The following is a 19,070-nucleotide window of genomic DNA, read 5'->3' as shown; positions in this document are numbered from 1 at the left end:
GGGGATCTTGAGGACCAGTGTTCACGCCTGTGCTTTTGCTATTAAGAAGCAGCGGTTGATAAGGTCCCTGAAGAGATGTTTATCCCAAAGGTGGGGTGGAGTGGGGTAAGGAGGAAGGGGGCAAGAGGTACCTTAAGTTTACGGAGTGTGTGCTATCTTATTGAGGACAGTTTATGTTTATTATCTCATTTAATCTCACTACAACCTGTATGATGTATAGGCTATTAAACCCCCATTTTGTAGACGTTGATACTAAGGTTTTGTAGTATGCCCAAAATCATGTTTGATCCTGGATTTAGACACAGCTATGTGCTTAAGTTTAGTTGGAATTAGATAGAGAAAAGAAAAAATGGTTTCAATCTGACACCTCATCACTCATCTCTCTTTTCTAGTCTTTTGAAACACCTCTAAGAGTTCTCAGCAGCCTACTGGTATATCGTTTCAATCCTAGGCAGAAGACCTTTATATAGTGTTTTCTTATCATCTTATACTTCATGATGAGCCTCTTACAGGAACTGCTCTTAAAGGAGTTGGTGTGAGCCCAGACCAGCCTCTGCTAGCAGTGGATATTATTCAGGAAGATGATGTTTGGTTGTAAAGCATGCAAAATAACTAAGGCTGACTTTGGCTTTCTCACTGCCAGAAATTCTGGAGTTTGGGGAATGTCTTGAGCAGAGGAGTCCTCCTTTCTTGCTTTATCTCACTGAGTTAGCTGAAATGCTGAGGCTCCTCAGGGTCTGGACTTCTCTGGACTGTTAGGTGTTAGGAATGCCTGAATGGTGGACTTCAAGGTGCCTTCAGTCCCTGCTTCTAGGACATTTAATTTACCAATGCTGTGAAAGTCACGAAATATCTTGCCACTTGGAACCATTGCAGTGCCCAAGTCTTCCTTGTTTCTGGAGACTGCCCTCTCTGTTCATGTGGAGAAGGATCTAAACCCCTTTAAGGGGGCTTAACCAGCACTTGTTAGGTTTTCAGCTCTGCTGCTTCCTTACTCTCTGTTCTAAAGTTGGTAGAAATGGGATTGCATCAGAATATGCTGGCAGCCTGGGGAAAAACCTGAACACTCCACACCAGAGTCTATCAATGTTTAACAATAAGCTGCAGTGACTGCTTTTTTCAACTCTCTAGTGGTTGCTTGTCATTTTGTTTTCAAGTCCTAATCTACCTGGTGTTCCATTTCCCCAGCCAAAGCAGAGTGGGATTGAAAGAACTGTTTGGTTAATGCAGCCCCCAAAACTGATTTGCTGTAAGAAGAGCTATACAGGATCAGGCCTGTAGGATTGAGGCAGTAGTCTGTCTCTCATAGAAAGTTTGATAGGGAAGTGGACTTGGCCCAATGGATAGGGCGTCCGCCTACCACATGGGAGGTCCGCGGTTCAAACCCCCAGCCTCCTTGACCCGTGTTGAGCTGGCCCATGCACAGTGCTGATGTGTGCAAGGAGTGCCCTGCCATGCGGGGGTGTTCCCCGTGTAGGGGAGCCCCACGCGCAAGGAGTGCGCCCTGTAAGGAGAGCGGCCCAGTGCGAAAGAGGGTGTGGCCTGCCCAAGAATGGGCTCGTGCACATGGAGAGCTGGTACAAGACAACCCAACAAAGGGAAACACAGATTCCCAGTGCTGCTGATAAGGATAGAAGTGGTCACAGAACACACAGTGAATGGACACAGAGAGTGGACAACCGGTGGGGGGAAGGGAGAAGGGGAGAGAAATAAAAATAAATAAATCTTAAAAAAAAAATTTGATAGTTAACCTTTTGGCATCAATCCCTGGTTTCAAAAGATTATGGGGGCAGGCGTAGCTGATATGCTCAAGCGGTTGAACACCTGCTTCACATACAAGGTCCCAGGTTCAATCCCTGGCCCCTGTACCTCGAAAAGAAAGAAAAGAAAAGAAAAAAAGATTATGGTTGAATTCTCTTGCCTTGAAAGGCAATATAGAGCAGTAGTTTAAAGCTTAGGCTCTGAAGCCAGCCTCCCTGACTTAGACTCAGCCCCACTACTTACCAGCTGCGTAATATTAGACAAATTACTTAACTTCTTGGGCCTTAATTTCTCCATCTGTAAAATAGAAATAATAATAATGCCTATCTTTTCGAGTTGTTTTGAGAATTAAAAGAGTTAATTTTTGTAAAAGTGCTTAGAACAGTGCCAACACTGAGCTCTGTTATTATTATTCCATTCAATAAAGTCTGGATTTTCGCTCACAAATTGTTCTAAACCTTTCCTCAAGCCCTATTTTCATGTCTTTTGGGTATGATTTTTCATATGTTGACTACCAGCTCAGTAAAGTTGTTCTTTTATTTGTGTTGGTGCTTATCCTACTTGTCATTTGTGACTTTTAGATTTCAGGGACATACTTGCTTTTTCATAATGGTAAAGTATAATATTTTTAGTCTGCCCACAAGATAATTTGTTTGAATTACATTTATTGCTTCATCTCCTTGTTCTCACATTGCTGGATTTTGCATGGCTGATCTCTTAGCAAAGTCCGTTTTGATCTGTATGTGTTATGGCCCATAGGAAGGGGAAATATTAGCCCTCTTTCTATATTTCTCCACTAGCATTTCTGTCTTCGGAGAATAGCAGAGACTATGCTTGAATCTACACTCAATATGATTGAATCTGCAGAACATAGATTTCAAATCTTTTGAGGTTCACTGGATATAGTAAGTTTTGAATTGAGAACACAGAAGCAGGAAAGGAAGAGAGCACAGTGAAGACATTCTCAGTGAAAGAGCACTGGCCTTACATCCTGACCAATTTGATTTGAACTCCAACACTTCACTAGCTGTTGAGCTTTAACTACTCTCAAGCATCAATTTTTCTCCTCTATAAAATGGGAGTAATAATTACCCTGGAGGGTTGCTATAAGGAATGACAAACCACAGATGTAAAGAGTATCTGGCACATAATAAGTGCTCAATAAATGTCAGTTTCCTTCCCTAAATCTCTACATGTAGTTTTGGAATTTTATTGAACTCTTGAATAGCAGTAATTCAAACAAGATATTTTCCCCCTCAGCTTTTTATTTTGAAAAATTCCTAATCTACAAAAAAGTTGAAAAAAGAGTACAGAGAACTCCTGTAAAACTTACATAAAATCTTCAGGATATACTATTCACATTTTGCCATATTTGCCGATGTCAATCTCTATCTTTTTCTTTTCAAGTATTTGATAGTAAGTTACAGGCATCATATTTCATCCTAGATTCCCTTACATAATCCAATACCATTATTGCACAAGAAATTTAGTTCTGATAAAATATTATTAATTATACCATTCACATTTATTCATATTTTCTCAATTAAAATCATTTCCAATCAAGAGATAGGACTGTGTTGCTCTGTCTCTTTAGTCTCCTTTAATCTAGAGTGGTTGCCTGGCCTTTTTTTTTAAATGCTTTTTTACTGAAGTTTAACATAGACCCAGAAATTGCACAGATATTAAGTGTACATCATGCTAAATTTTCTCAAAGTGAACACACTTATGTAACCAGTATCCAGATCAAGAAATAGAACGTTACCAGGACCTCAGTAGCCCCCTCTCATTCCCCTCCCAGGCACTATCCCAAACGCCCAAAGGTGGCTCCTATGCCTCATTTATAATGCTATGAATTAATTTAGTCATTTTTGAACTCTATATAAATGGAATCATAAAGTGTGTCTGGCTTCTTTCACTATGCAGTTCATCATGTTGTGAATGGCAGTAGTTCATTATCACTGCTGTATTTAGTTATTACATTGTCTGAACATATTTAACCATTTATCCATTCTATTCTTAACAGACATTTAGGGTGTTTCATGTTTTGGGTTATAAATAGTGTTGTGAAAATACTCGTGTGTGTTTTTTTTTGTGAACATATGGATACATTTGTTCTTTAGCACCTCAGGTTTATTACAATCTTACATAATCACATAAAAAAGTTCATCTGCCTTTTTTTGTTTTACACAATATTGACGTTTGGAGAGTCCAGGCAGGTTGTGGAGTGCCCCACTGTCTGGATTTCTCTAATTTGTTTCTTCATGTTTAGATCCAGGTTAAACATTTTTGTGTGGATGCTGTATAGGTGGCATTTTGTCCCACTCAGTGAACATCAGAAGCATGTGATGGCAACTTGTCCTATTATTGAGGATGACAAATTTGATTGCTTGGTTAAAGTGGTACCTAACCTATTTCACTATTGTAAAGGCAACTTTTTCTTATCTAAGCTAGTCATTTTCTTTGCGACTTGGCAAATATTTTTAATACTTTAGATTTAGTATCTAATTGAGTGACAGAGTCCTACTTGCCAAAAACTTTACTGTGGAATTCTAATAGGTTTGTTGTGGTCAGTTCGATGAGTTTTGACAAATATATGTGTCTGTGTACCACTGCCATAGTCAAGATTCAGAACAATTCTAATACCCTAAATGCTCCTTTATGCTTCTTGCCTACCTTTTACCCCAGGAAACCTGAACAGCTTTCTCTCACTATAGATTGTATTTGTCTTTCCAGAATTTCATGAATGGATTAATAATGTATGAACTCTTTTTGTGTCGTGTTTGGCTTCTTTTGCTTAGAACAATGTTTGTGAAATTCATCCATGCTGTTGTGTGTATCAGTAATTCTTTTTTATTTTTTTTTACAATTTATTCATTTATTTATTTACTTATTTCTTTCCCCTTCCCCCCCCACCCCCGCCACCCGGGTTGTCTGTTCTCTGTGTCTATTTGCTGCGTCTTCTTTTTTGTCTGCTTTGTTGTTGTCAGCGGCATGGGACTCAGTGTTTCTTTTTGTTGCGTCATCTTCTGTGTCAGCTCTCCGTGTGTGTGGCGCCATCCCTGAGCAGGCTGCACTTTCTTTCGCGCTGGGCGGCTCTCCTTACGGGGCATACTCCTTGTGCGTGGGGCTCCCTTACACGGGGGACACCCCCACATGGCAGGGCACTCCTTGAGCGCATCAGCACTGTGTATGGGCCAGCTCCACACGGGTCAAGGAGGCCCGGGGTTTGAACCGCAGACCTCCCATGTGGTAGACGGACGCCCTAACCACTGGGCCAAGTCCGCTTCCAAGTAATTCTTTTTTTAATTACTGAGTAGTATTCTCTTGTATGGATAGACCACAATTTGTTGATCTGGCCGGGCACTCCTTGCGCGCATCAGCGCTGCCTGTGGGCCAGCTCCACAGGGGTCTGAGGAGGCCCTGGATTTGAACTGTGGACCTCCCATGTGGTAGGCAGACGCTCTATCCGTTGAGCCAAGTCTGCTTCCCTAATTTCATTTTTAATAGCGCAATAATAGGGCAAATTCTCAGGGAACTTGTAAGAAATACAAATTCTCAGGCTTTACAGCAGACTACCTGAATCAGAAACTCTTGCCTTCGAGCCTACCAATTTGTGTTTTTTTTTTTTTTTAAATTATTTTTATTTTATTTAATTTCCCCCCCTCCCCTGGTTGTCTGTTCTTGGTGTCTATTTGCTGCGTCTTGTTTCTTTGTCCGCTTCTGTTGTCGTCAGCGGCACGGGAAGTGTGGGCGGCGCCATTCCTGGGCAGGCTGCTCTTTCTTTTCACGCTGGGCGGCTTTCCTCACGGGCGCACTCCTTGCGCGTGGGGCTCCCCCACGCGGGGGACACCCTTGCGTGGCACGGCACTCCTTGCGCACATCAGCACTGCGCATGGCCAGCTCCACACGGGTCAAGGAGGCCCGGGGTTTGAACCGCGGACCTCCCATATGGTAGACGGACGCCCTAACCACTGGGCCAAAGTCCGTTTCCCCAATTTGTGTTTTTAACAAATCCTCCACATGATTCTGATGCCCATTAAAGTTTGAGGAGCAATGCTCTAAGACTCTAGACTAAGACTCTCCTTGAGTATTCCTCTTTAATTAATACTATTCTGGAAGGCCTAGCTAAAAGAATAATAAAGTCATATAACATTGGAAAGGGAAAAATATTATTTTCAAATTGTATGCTGCTGAGAAAATCTAAGAAAACAAATTAAAAACAATTAGGACTATTAAAAAGAGTACAGGGAAGCGGACTTGGCCCAATGGATAGGGCACCACAAAAAGAAACACAGATTCCCAGTGCCGCTGATAAGGATAGAAGCGGTCACAGAAGAAACACACAGTGAAGGGACACAGAGAGCAGACAACTTGGGAAGGGGAAATTAAAAAAATAGTGCAATAATAGTATATAGAAACAAAAATTAATTTTTGTATATTAGCCTTGTAAGTTGCAACTCTGTTAAACTCGCTATTAGTTCTAGTAGCCTTTTTTGTAGATTGCTTATCGTTTTCAGTAGATGATTCATCTTCTGTGAATAAAACCAGTTTTATTTTTTGCTTTCTAATTAGTATACCCTTTATTTTTTCTTGTCTTATTACACTGACTAGGACTTCTAGTACAATGTTAAAAGGAATAGTGAGAATGGACATTCTTGCCTTGTCCCTAATCTTATGGGAAATGTATTCAGTTTTTCAAATGTAAGTATGTTATTACTTAACAGATTTTTATAGGTACCTGTCTTAGTTTGCCAAAGGGCTGACAATGCAAAGTACCAGAAATGGGTTGGCTTTTATAAAGGGAATTTTATTTAGGGTAAAGGCTTACAGTTCTGAGGCCATGAAATGTCCAAATCAAGGTATCAGCAGAGATTCATTCTCACCAAAGTCAGATACTGGTGATCCTGGGGTCCTGCCACATGGTGAAGTAAGATGGTCACTGATCTCCGCATGAGGTCCCTGCCTTCCTGTCCAGAATCTACCATCTCCTGGAGCTTAGCTGTAGGCAACCAGGCATAAAGCTTATCTCTTTCCAGGCCTGTTGTCACTCTCAGGTGTTCCCAAGTTCAGCTGTGGGCTATAAGGCATATGGCTCATCTCTTCAGCCTTGAACTGCTCTGTGGGCCCAGCTTCTTGGGGGCTTTGTGCTTAAGCTTTGGCTGCTAGCTATCCTTGAGTCCTTTCTTACACAGCAGGATAAAAAATGGCAGAGCTCCTGTTTCCTTTGTGTATCTCTCTGTGTGTCTACCATTATATAAGACCCAACAAGAGGGTGGAGACTCAACCTGAGTCACCCCTCATTGACATAGTCCAAGTAAAAGGGTCTCACACCCACAGGAATGGATTAGTTCAAAAACATAATCATTTTTTTGGGGGGTTCAAACTGTCACAGTGCCCTTTATGAAGTTAAGGAAATATAATTTTTATTTTTAGTTTGTTTAGGGTATTTTTAATTATATACATTTGAATTTTGTCAGTTGATTTTTGGTATCTGTTGAGTAGATTATATAGTTTTTCTCCTTTATTCTGTGAATATGGTGATTTATATTGAGTGGCCTTTCAAATTAAACCATTCATAACATAATTTCCTCTTGGTCATGATTTTTTTCCTTTTTATGTATTCCTGGAGTTAAGATATTTTACGTTTATGTTCATGAGGGATATTGGTCTATAGTTTTTGTGTGTGTGTGTGTGTGTGTTTATATGTAATCTTTGTCTGGTTTTGGTATCAGAGTAACGATACCAAAGAATCAGTTGGGAGTTTACTTTTTTTCTGCTTTCTGATAGAGTCTGTTTAAGATTGACATTTCTTCATTAAATGTTTGATAGACTTTTCCACTGAAGCCATCTGGCCCAGAGTTTTCTTTGTAAGAATGTGTTTACTTAAGTACTGAATTTCTTTAATAGGTATAAGACTATTAAACGTTTCTATTTCATCTTGAGTTAGTTTTGTTACATTGTGTTTTTCAAGGAATTTGCCTATATCAGTTCAGCAGCTGAAACTGTGAGTTTGTAATTTTCATCAAACTTGGAAAACTTTTGGCCATTATTTCTTCAAATATATATATATATTTTTTCTGTCCCCCTTTTTCTGGGTCTCTAATTACATGTTTGTTATACCACCTGATGTTATCCCATTTACCACTGAAATGCCCTTTTTTGTCTTTATCTTTTTGGTGTCCTTTCTCTGTCCATCATTTTGGTTAGCATCTATGACTGTACCTTTTGGTGCAATTACTTTTTTTATGTAGTATCTTTTGCTGTTATTTCCATTCAGTGAAATTTTTATTTCACATTGTATTTTTCATCTCTAGAAGTTTTGTTTTTTTTCTCTTATACATTTCTCTCCTTATGTTCATGTTTTCCTTTAGATAATTGAATATAGTTATACCTGTTTTATTGTTCTTGTCTTCTAATTATATTATCTGATTTTTCCCCCTTATTATGTGTCCTATTTTCCTGATGCTTAGTATATGTTGCTTAGTATATGTTAGTATATATTGGATGCTGGATGTAAATTTTATATTTTTTGAAGGTCTGGATTTTGCTGTCTTTATATTATTTATTTGTTTGTTTTTTTTTTTGGGGGGGGGGAGGTACTGGGGAGGGAAGTGAGTGTAGCCCAGTACCTCCTTAAAAAAAAAAGCAGGGAGGTCTTGGGACTTGAACCTGGGACCTCATACATGGGAAGCAGGTGCTCAACCACTGAGCTACATCTGCTGTGGTCTTAAAGAGTGTTGGGCTTTGTTCTGGTAGACAATTAAGTTACTTGTGTTTCTGTTTGATTCTTTTAAGTCCTGTTTTTAGGCTTTGCTAGGATGGATCTTAGGGTATCCTTTACTCTAGGGGTAATGTACCCCTTGTGGCAGTTCGAGATTATTTATGAATTCCAAGAGAGATTGTTTGTAAACTGGTCTCTTCCTCTGGGCATGATACCTTTTGATTGTTTTAGATTCAGCTGAGATGCCTTTGATTAAATTATGTTAAGATTAGGGTTTTAATTTGACCACATCATTAGGGTGACTTGGTTTGAGGTCCTACCCCCTTTGTGGGCTATATAAACGGACAGTCAGTTGAGCAGACCTACAGAGGAAAAGAGAGCTCCATAGACATGGAAGAGAAATGAACTTTGATCTTGAGGTCCTGAGAAGAGAGATGAACCATTTGCCTAATAGTCTACAGCTGACCTTGTGAAGAGACCAGAGCACCTGAGCCCGGAAAGAAACAAGCCCTCCAGCCTTCAGCTGAGATCGGAAGAAACTGAGCCCACAGAGCCTTAAGAGGAAGAGGAAGGCTGACCCCTCACAGACCTTGCCTGCCATCTTGTTTCAACACGTGGTAGCAGACATTTGGTGAGGAAGTTCCTCTTATGGTACCTTGAGTTGGTTAGGGCTTGGTAACTGTGAGCTTTTACCCCAAATAAATATTCTTTATAAAAGCCAACAGATTTCTGGTTCTTTGCATCAGCACCCCTTTGGCTAATACACCCCCCCCCCCCCCCCGCCCCCATTAAGATATGGCTTTTTTGGGTCTGAATGAATGAGAAGGATCAGTGAGGGTTGGGACTTGTGAGCCCTTTAGGAATTCTGGGAATTGTTCAGCTCATAGCTCTCATTACTCTTATTTTGCTCTTATGAATTTCACCCTGTTCATGCAGAAATCTTTATATTTTGCAAAGGCTTAAGGGAATCTCTGTGCAGATTTCTGTAGCTCTTTATCTGCATAACTCTCTTCTTGCTGGAGCTCTGTCCTGTAAGTTTCAGCTATCTTAACCTCCCTGAACTCCAACTTCTGTCTTCTAAACCCCACGAAACTGCCTTATTTTGCTGCCTTATTTTATTCTTCCTGTCTTTGGTCTGAAATGTGCCTCCTGTCAGAAAGCCATGGTGATCTTAGTGTTCACATGATTTCTTTCTGTTCTATCAAGGAATATAGTCTCGTACTGCCCATTCTCCACTGTCTATAAATGGTGGTTTTATTTATTTTGCTTAGTTTTCTAGTTGTTTACAGCAGAAGGGTAAATCTGGTCCTTGTTTTTCTATTATGGCTAGAGGTAGAAGTCTATATTTTATCATTTAATACTGGATGTGAGGTAGTTGGTATTATTTTATTTCCATTATTCCCATAGATGAAGAAACAGGCCCAGAGATGTTGAGAAGTTTACCTAACGTCACACAGTTATTGTCATTTGAACCCAGGTTTTTCTGATGTAAACTGCATGCACTTTTCACTGTACCTCTGTCTCTCTAGAAATATTTATTTATTTATTTTAACTTTATTTTGTACATTTAATAACTGAAAATATAAACCATAATTTAAAAATTAAAAGAATATACAGTTTGGGAAGCAGCTGTGGCTCAATCAGTTGGGCTCCCATCTACCGTATGGGAAGCCCTGGGTTCACATCCCGGGGCCTCCTTGTGAAGGCAGGCTCACCGGCACGCCATGGAGTGCTGTCTGGCCAGCAAGTGCCACAGAGTGCCGCCGGCTTGCAAGCTCCATGAAGAGCTGACTCAGCAAGGTGATGCAACAAAAAGGGAGACAAGTGAAAACACAGAAGAGCACGCAGCGAATGGACACGGAGAGCAGACAGCAAGCAAGCCACAGGGTGGGGGGAATAAAAAAATATATGCAGTTGAACAAAGACATACAGTTCTCAATTAGATGTACTGGATACATAAATTTTTTTTTGAATCATACAGTATGTTATGTAATATATTTGGTTTGTAATAATACAATCCTACGGTATTTGTCCTTTTGTGTCTGGCTTGCTTTGCTCAACATAATATCCTCCAGGTTCATTCATGCTGTCATATGCTTTACAACTTCATCTGTTTTTGAAGCCGCATAATATTTCATCATGTAAATACACCACAGTTTGTTTATCCATTCATCAGTTAATGAACACTTGGTTGTTTCCACCTTTTGGCAATTGTGAACAACACAGCTATGAACATAGGTATACAGATGTCTGCCTCAGGTATACTGCTCTCAGTTCTGGGTATATACCCAATAGTGGTATTGCAGGGTCCCATGGCAAGTCTATATTCAGCTTCTTTAGGAACTGCCAAACAGTCCTCCACAGTGGCTGTACCATTCTGCATTCTCACCAACAGTGAATAAGTGTTCCTATCTCTCTATATCTTTTCCAACACTTATAGTTTTCTGTCTTTCTAGTAGTGGCCATTCTGATAGGTGTGAAATGATATCTCATGGTAGTTTTTTTTTTTTTAAGACTTTTTATTATTTTATTTTTCTCCCCTTCCCCGCCCCCCCAGTTGTCTGCTCTCCGTGTCCATTTGCTGTGTGTTCTTCTGTGTCCGCTTGTATTCTTGTCAACTGCACCCAGAATCTGTGTCTCTTTTTGTTGTGCCATCTTGCTGCGTCAGCTCCCCATGTGTATGTGGCACCACTCCTGGGCAGGCTTCACTTTTTTCACACTGGGTGACTCTCCTTATGGGGCATACTCCTTGGGCATGGGGCTCTCCTACATGGGGGACAGCCCTGTGTGGCACGGTACTCCTTGCACGCATCAGCACTGTGCATGGGCCACCTTATCACACGGGTCAGGAGGTCCTGGGTTTGAACCTTGGACCTCCCATATGGTAGGCAGATGCCCTATCCACTGGGCCAAATCCACTTCCCTCATTGTAGTTTTGATTTGCATTTCCCTAATCATTAGTGATGTTAAGCATTTTTTCATGCTTTTTGCCATTTGTATTTCTTCTTTGAACAAGTATCTATTCAGGTCTTTTACCCACTTTTTAATTGGGTCGTTTTTCTTTTTATTGTTGAGTTGTAATATCTCTATGTATCCTAGATATTAAATCCTTATCGACCCGTGATTTCCAAATATTTTCTCGCATTGAGTTGGCTGCCTTTTTTCCATCCTTTTGACAAAGTTCTGTGAGGTGCAAGAGTGCTTAATTTTGAGGAGGTCCTGTTTATCTATTTTTTCTCTTGTTGTGTGTGCTCTGGGTGTAAAGTCCAAGAAACCACCGCCTACTACAAGGTCTTGAAGATGTTTTCCTATATTTTCTTCCAGTAGTTTTATGGTTCTGGCTTTTATATTTAGGTCTTTGATCCATTCCCCCCCCCTTCCCTTCCCCTTGCCCTGTGGTTTTTTTTTTTTCCTCTCTGTCCATTCACTGTGCAATCTTCTTTTTTTTTTTTTTTTAATCTCTAAATCAGGGGTTCTTAATTTTTTTTTTCCATTGTGGCACATTCATTGCATTTGGTGAATACATTTTGGAGCACTGCTGCACCACATGGATAATAGTTTACATTGCAGTTTACACTGTCCCCCAGTACATTCAGTGGGTTATGGCAGGATATATAATGTCCAGCATTTGTCCCTTCAACATCAATCAGGACAACCAAGTCTTGAAAATGCCGTCACATTACATCTCTTCTTTCCTCTCCCTTCCCTCAGCAACTACTGTGGCCACTTTCTCCACATCAGTGCTACAATTTCTTCCATGACTAGTCACAATAGTTCTGTAGTAGAATATCAGTAAGTCCACTCTACTCCATATTTTATTCCTTCATCTATGGTCGCTGGGTGGTGATGTCCACTCCACCTCTATACTGAGAGGGGGCTTAGTTTCTGTGTTTATTTCTCTTTTTGTCTCCTTGTTTTTCTCCTCTAGGATTCATTGGTATTCAATCCTGGGGACCTCTGATGTGGAGAGAGGTTCCCTGTCACTTGTGCCACCTCAGTTCCTGGTTTCTGCTGCACCTCTCCTTGACTCTCCTCTTCGTTGTATCATTATCTTTGCTGCGTGATTCACTTGCACATGCACTGTCTCGTTGTGTGGGCATGCTTTTTTTTTACTAGGAGACCCCAGGGATCAAACCCTGGTCCTCCCTTATGGTAGGCAGAAACCCAATCATTTGAGCCACATCCACTTCCCTCTTTGATCCATTTTGAGTTAATTCTTGTTTAGGGAGTGAGATAGGGGTCCTCTTTCATTCTTTTGGTTTTAGGTATCCAGTTCTCCCAGCACTTTTTTTTGAAGAGACTGTTTAGTCCCATTAACATGGACTTGGTAGGTTTGTTAAAAACCAGTTGACCGTATCGGTGAAGGTTTATTTCTGGATTCTCAATTCTTTTCCACTGTTCGATGTGTCTATCTTTATGCCAGTACCATGCTGTTTGGACCACTGTAGCTTTGGAATATGTTTCAAGGTCATGCTGTGAAATTCCTCACCTCGGTTTTCTTTTCTAGAATGCTTTTGACTATTCAGGTGCACTTTCCCTTCCAGATGAATTTTGCAATTGCCTTGTCTAATTCTGCAAAGTAGCCTATTGGAATTTTGATTGGTATTGCGTTGAATCTGTAAATCAATTTGGGTAGGATATTTAATTGAATCTTTTTCCTCCCAGCAAAGAACTCTAGTTCAGACTGGTTTAGGACTTAGCTTGAGTTACAGTCACTTGGCAAATGTAGGATGCGTCTCCTAGCCCTAGAGGTTCTGGCTGGTTGCTCAAGCTATTGTGTGAGGTTGGTCTTTGCTGGGTAGCAAGGTTGGGCACACTTCCCAGGTTGGGGCAGGTCATTGCCTTGGCAGCAGGAAAAGAGCACCTTTGTCCCTGGGAAATTAAAAGCATTTCTCTCTCTGCCACTGTGGTCTCTTTTTGTTTGCTAGTTTTTAAAGCAGTCATCTATACTTTTGGGCTTCTTCACCCCAGTTATCCCCATTCTTGCCCTCTAAAGATCTTGATTGTGGGTTGCATTGGAACCTACCTATCTTTGCAATAGACGTCAGATGATGGTTTCTAAACTTTACTATTTTTTTAAATTCATGAGCTACCCTGTGAAGATGTCCAGGATCAATTTGGAATTTAATTTGTAGGGATTTATTTCAAACCAGAAATAGATTTGACTGGGGTCAATGGGGTGGGGGGGCAGATGTTTGAGAAATTCTTATGTTTTCATAAGAGCTGGACTGGTGAGACTAGTGGACCTGTGTGAGCTTTGGAACAAAGCTTTTTCTGCCAACCAGTCAGACATTCAGAACTTTGACCTTCTTTGAAGCTGCATCTAGAGTGGCACGTTAAGGATGGGAGTATGTCCACCTCAGCGTAAGGAAGGAGAATGGATGGGACAGTTCTTCATTGCGTGCATTGTAGGGCATTTAGCCTCCCTGGCCCCTACCCTCTACATGGCAGTAAAAATCCTTAGTCATTGTGACCATCACAAACACCTTCACACATTTCTAGATGCCCCTGGGCTTGATACTGCCCAGGGTTGAGAACACTGGGCCACAGCATTGCGTAGAGAGTAGTCCAGTTTAGTGTTAGGCTGTAGGTGAAACACTCCAGGGAAAGGCACCGCCAAGGTCCTCTGCTTCTCATTTGGGCTTTCATACAAAGTGGTTCCTTTGTTTTAATTTTTTAAATGAAAAAAAAAATTAAGCACATATTTATTGAATACCAGTGGTATTCTAGATGCTAAAGACATGGCTTTCAAAAGATGGTGAAAGTCCTGCCTTCAAGGAGTGAGCTTAAAATTAAATGGGAAGAGATTGAGAGTGAACTGGTTATCCTATGAACAATTTTAGATGGTATAACCAAGGAAATAATGATGGAGAGTAGGAAGATTGAGGGCAATTTTAGATTGGGTCATTAAGAAACAGTTTTCTCAAGGATATGGAAATGGCAAGTGGGGGATGGTCCATTTTAGACTGCAGAAATTTTATCATGAGCTAGAGAATCATCTAGAATATACTCATTGTTGGGCAATTCCCACATTGGTGAAAAGTCCTCTGTGAGTTCAGTGATGAGGTCTGACTGACATGACCTCAGAAGATGCCAATTGGAGATCTACCAAGTATGTAGTTGGGGAAAAGCTCCTTCCTTTCTAAGTATCCCTGAGATTGAATTTAAAGCTCAGGCTTTGGTATGCTGAAGGTTCTGTGGAATCAAGACTAGCAGAATTTGGAGTGTTTCTATTAAAAGTTCCTTGGTTGGGATATGCACATACATACATGCGTCATATATTCTTGGAAGAATATATAAGAAATCATAATATCAGTGATGGGTCCCCTAGGGAAGGGAATACTGAGTGTCGAGGTGAGAGACTTCCTTTTTAACTTTTTAACATTTAAATTTTATTTGATTTTTAAACAATACCTTTACATGGTTCACAATTTTAAAAGATACAAAAAGTAGATTATGAAAGAGATTTACTTAGTACTCTGTACTGTTTGAATTTTTACCTCTAGTAAATATTAGCTATTCAAAAGAAATGAACTGAGAAGTGGATTTGGCTCAATGGATTGAGTGTCCACTTACCCCATGGGAGGTCCAGGGTTCAAACCCAGGGCCTCCTGACCTGTGTGATGAGCTGGCCCACGTGCAGTACTGATGCACACCAGTAGTGCCATGCCATGCAGGAGTGTCCCCTGTGTAGGGGAGCCCCATGTGCAAGGAGTGCTCCCTGTAAGGAGAGCCGCATGAAAAAAGTGCAACCTGTCCAGGAGTGGCGCTGCAAATACCGAGAGCTGACGCAGCAAGATGATGCATCAAAAAAGAGACACAAATTCCCGGTACTGCTGACAAGAATGCAAGTAGACACAGAAGAACACACAGCGAATGGAGGCAGAGAGCAGACAACTGGGGGCGAGGGTGGAGTAAGGGGAGAAAAATAAACAAAAATAAAAAAAATTTAAAAATCAAAAGAGATGAACTAATTTTAAGAAAAGTTCCTTGGTAATAATGATTCACAGTGATTAGTTGTATCTCAGAAAATTTTCAGCTAAGTCAGAATAATATTTCCTATTTTCTTCTGGTTGCATAACCTACTTTATTTATTTATGGGGCAGAATTAAGGTTGTTGCTTAATAAAATGTTTTCTAAACAAAACTTGATCATTTTGATTAAGTATAAGTTCAAATCCTTATAGTACCACTTAACTAGTTGAGACCTCATGGGCAAGTTATTTAACCTCCCTAGGCCTTAGTTTCCTCATCAGCAATAATGACATGCATTTGTTTTGATAATTAAATGAAAAAAGAGATAAATAAATGTTAAGATGTGCCCAGTGGTGTGAAGGAAGCCCTCAGGAAGATTATGAACTTTGGTATGTAATCCATTCAGTTGGGCAGAAATATTGTTTTCTTCTGTTGCTCCTTCATGCATTTCATTCATTTTTTTGTGTGTTTTTTATTCTTTTCCAGGAGGTACTAGGGATTGAACCCAGGGCCTCTTAAATGGGAAGCAGATGCTCAACCACTTGAGCTGCATCCGCTCCCCTCATTCATTTAACAAATATCTGTTTAGGGCCTAATCTGTGATTGGCACTGTCCTGGGCTCCAGGGATACCTTAATAAGCGCACAGTTTCCACTCACATGGAGTTTATAATCAAGTGTTTATAATCAGCCAGTCAATCATGAAAGTAAATGTAAAGTTGCAGTTCTGCCCAGCCCTTGAAGGAGATACCATGTGAGTGTCTAATGGAGAGAGGTGACCCTGTCATGGATATCAGAGAAGGAATGTTTCTCTGAGGAAGCAAGTTAGCCTAGATCTGAAGGAGAGTTCAGTGGTCTGAGAGGGTCTAGCACGTGCACAGGCCAGAAACCTGAACTCTCATGAGGGTACTCAATTGAGTACCATGTGAAAGGTTTTTTTTAAAATGTACTCTGGGAACAGTGAGAAACCATTAAAGTTGTCTACTGGGGTGTGAGGGTGGATGGGGGTATATGGGTCATTGGGGACTGAGATGATCAGATTATAATTTTGAAATTATAGTCTGTTGTAGTGTGGAAAATGAATTGGAAGAGAGCCAGCGTGGATATGGGTGAACTACTGTAATCATCCAGACAAGAGGTCTTGTTACCTTGGACCAAAGTGATGGCAGTAGAGATGGAGAGGAGTGGCTGGATGGAGGATTCCATAGATGTTGAGGAAGGAATATTGACAGAACTTGGTAATGGGTCAGGTCTGGTGAGTGAGGGGAAAGGAGCTGTCAAGATGGCCCCTCCACTTTAGCTTTTTGGTGGAAGGTTGTGCTATTAACTGAGACAGCAAACACTGGAAGAGGGCAGAGGAAGAGGGCTATTAACTGAGACAGCAAACACTGGAACTGTGGCAGAGGAAGAGGGTTATGGGTCTGCCATGGGGATTTCAAGAGGAGGCAGGTAGGTAGCTTGAATTTAGAATTTAGAGATCTAAATGTGTGAGATTATTGGTGCCTAGAGTCTTGGGATGGAGGGCGGGAAAGCTTGCTCAGATTTCCTGACATGGAGCCACACTTTCTAGTCAAGTCTCATGCTGGCTGGCCTTACCTTGGGACAGTGGGGCTGTTGGGACAGGACTTTGAATGGAAGAAAGTGTCCTACATCCAGCAGAGCCCTTGCTGCTGTGTCATGTGCTAGTTCTGTGGTGGCAGCTGGGTACCTTCTATGGACTGGACTCTTTCCTCTCCCCTTTCTGTCCTTAGGCGGCCTGGAACTTGCTGGGAGGAGTGTGGAGGCAGGAGGGTGGCTCCTGAGATACATAGATTACTTGCACTTGTCTGGGTTTTGTCTGTAGGTAATTGGAAATTGACTTGAACATCAGTATCAGTAAACTAATCATAACTCACTCAAAATGCTTGTTTTATTTTCTTGGAAATTCATAGACTTCCTCAGCGTCTGCCTGTCTCTTAACTCTCTCTCTCTTTTTCTGAATTTTGACCATATCAATCGAGGGTTGAAGGTACATGTGAGGGTGAGGGAGTGGTCCGGGGGAGAATGAAATTTTTGGGAGTGAGGAGAGTCAGCAGCTAATAGCAGGAAGTGCCAAGACCCAGTCTGCCTGTTGGTTGGTCTTTCTGTTACGAGTTTATTTCCAAAAAGGATTTTAGGTTGGGGCTTTCGTTATGGCTATGGGATGGTGTCCTTTGACAGATGAAAACTAGAAAACTGTAGGAAATTTATTCACTTCCTGGCTCCAAAATACTGGGACAAAATTCTGCATTTGGATGACTGGGGCCCCCTTGTGGCTAAATTTGGGTTTTCACTTTTGCTCTTGTTCTCTTCCCAGGCAACTAATGGGGAAGTTAGCAAAAAGGAGGTATTCCTCTCTTATATCATCTTTTTTTCTGGACTTTGCTATTTCCATGGAGCTTGTGATGGTCCCCAGCCCTCACTTCTCAGCTGGTCATCTTGGGCCTTCCCAAACAAAACCAAGCCTTTTGTTCTTGAGGTGCTGCAGTAGTAAACCCAGAAATCTTCCTGTTCACTGGCAAGTCCCAACTTTTTGGGCTACTTCTTACAGGTAGCCTACCAGGTCTGCCTTACGGTTCTGAAAAACTGATGAAAAATATGACAAAAAGTGATGCTGGTGGATGTGTTGCTTGAGAGTAAAACGTCTTTTGTTTTTAGATGTCCATTGGGTGGCAGTGTGATCTTATTTTTGTTTCTGTTTTTCTTTACAGCCAAGCTCTACTCCAGGAAGTGAAAATGTGATGCCTCGAGAGCCACTGGTAAGTGCCCAAGATATGTAATATCATTTTCTTTTCTTTTTTTATTATTAAATTGTCTTTTTTAAAAAAAGATACATAGATCACAAAATGTGCTATCATTTTCTAACAATTAAAATACAATGTGAGTTTCACAAAACCTTATGGTCTTATAGTTTTGCATCAGCACTCTCTCTTTAAAAGCAGGTATTGTATGGAATCTAACTTTGTCAGTGACCTCTGGTTTATGACTTCTTTTCTAGAGTGAGTGGGGGATTAGTGAGATCTCTCCTTGGTAAAGCTGGATCTTTTCTGGAACTAAAAACATCCACTCCAGGTGGAGATGTGGCACTTTGTTGCTGTTTAATAGTAATTAGTGAGATGCTTGAAACCTTTGGAAGCTGAGTTGAGGCCAAACCAAGTTGCTTCCTTATTGTCTAAAGTGGTGATTCTCTTCTCCTCAGGGTGAGAGCCCTTCAGGTGGGAAGGAGTACAGTTTTTGCCTGGTCTTTTATGGCAGTCCTTAGGTTTGTGCTCTTCATTACCAACATTATTTCATAATGTTGATAGGGACCTACTAGGTACTAAAGGTAATTTTCTCTACAAAGTGCTTCTGTTTGGTGGTCCAAGCCAAAGTCCCTGCCTGCCCACCCCTTTTGCTTTCTATTTTGCGTTTAAGTTCTGCCATAAGTCCTGTTAGTTGGGTAGTAGGGTTGGGTCTGTACAAGCTAGGTAAGTTTTATGTTGGTGCCAGCTTTAGGTTTAACTTTTCTAAGCTTTTTCTTTCTTTGAGTAGTTGTAGCAAGCTGAGGGATATATCACAAAGCTTTTGTCTCAGGAGCGCTTGTAGTTTCACCTGTTTT

At 40.9% G+C, this 19,070-nt stretch overlaps 1 protein-coding gene across 2 annotated transcripts in view; it reads left to right on the top strand.

Moving 5' to 3' along the window:
• The window catches only part of PEX14 (peroxisomal biogenesis factor 14), a 178,607-nt gene that overhangs the window by 764 nt on the left and 158,773 nt on the right, over nt 1-19,070 (top strand). For both annotated transcript variants that reach the window (XM_058304432.1, XM_012530397.2), the window contains exon 2: nt 18,184-18,231. In XM_058304432.1, coding sequence (XP_058160415.1) covers nt 18,184-18,231 — 48 coding nt within the window. The remainder of the gene's footprint in view (nt 1-18,183; nt 18,232-19,070) is intronic.

This window comes from Dasypus novemcinctus, chromosome 9 (genome assembly GCF_030445035.2).
Source record: "Dasypus novemcinctus isolate mDasNov1 chromosome 9, mDasNov1.1.hap2, whole genome shotgun sequence".
Lineage (NCBI taxonomy): Eukaryota > Metazoa > Chordata > Mammalia > Cingulata > Dasypodidae > Dasypus > Dasypus novemcinctus.
Note: the sequence above shows the minus strand (reverse complement) of the source record. Positions and strands in the feature narration are given on the sequence as shown.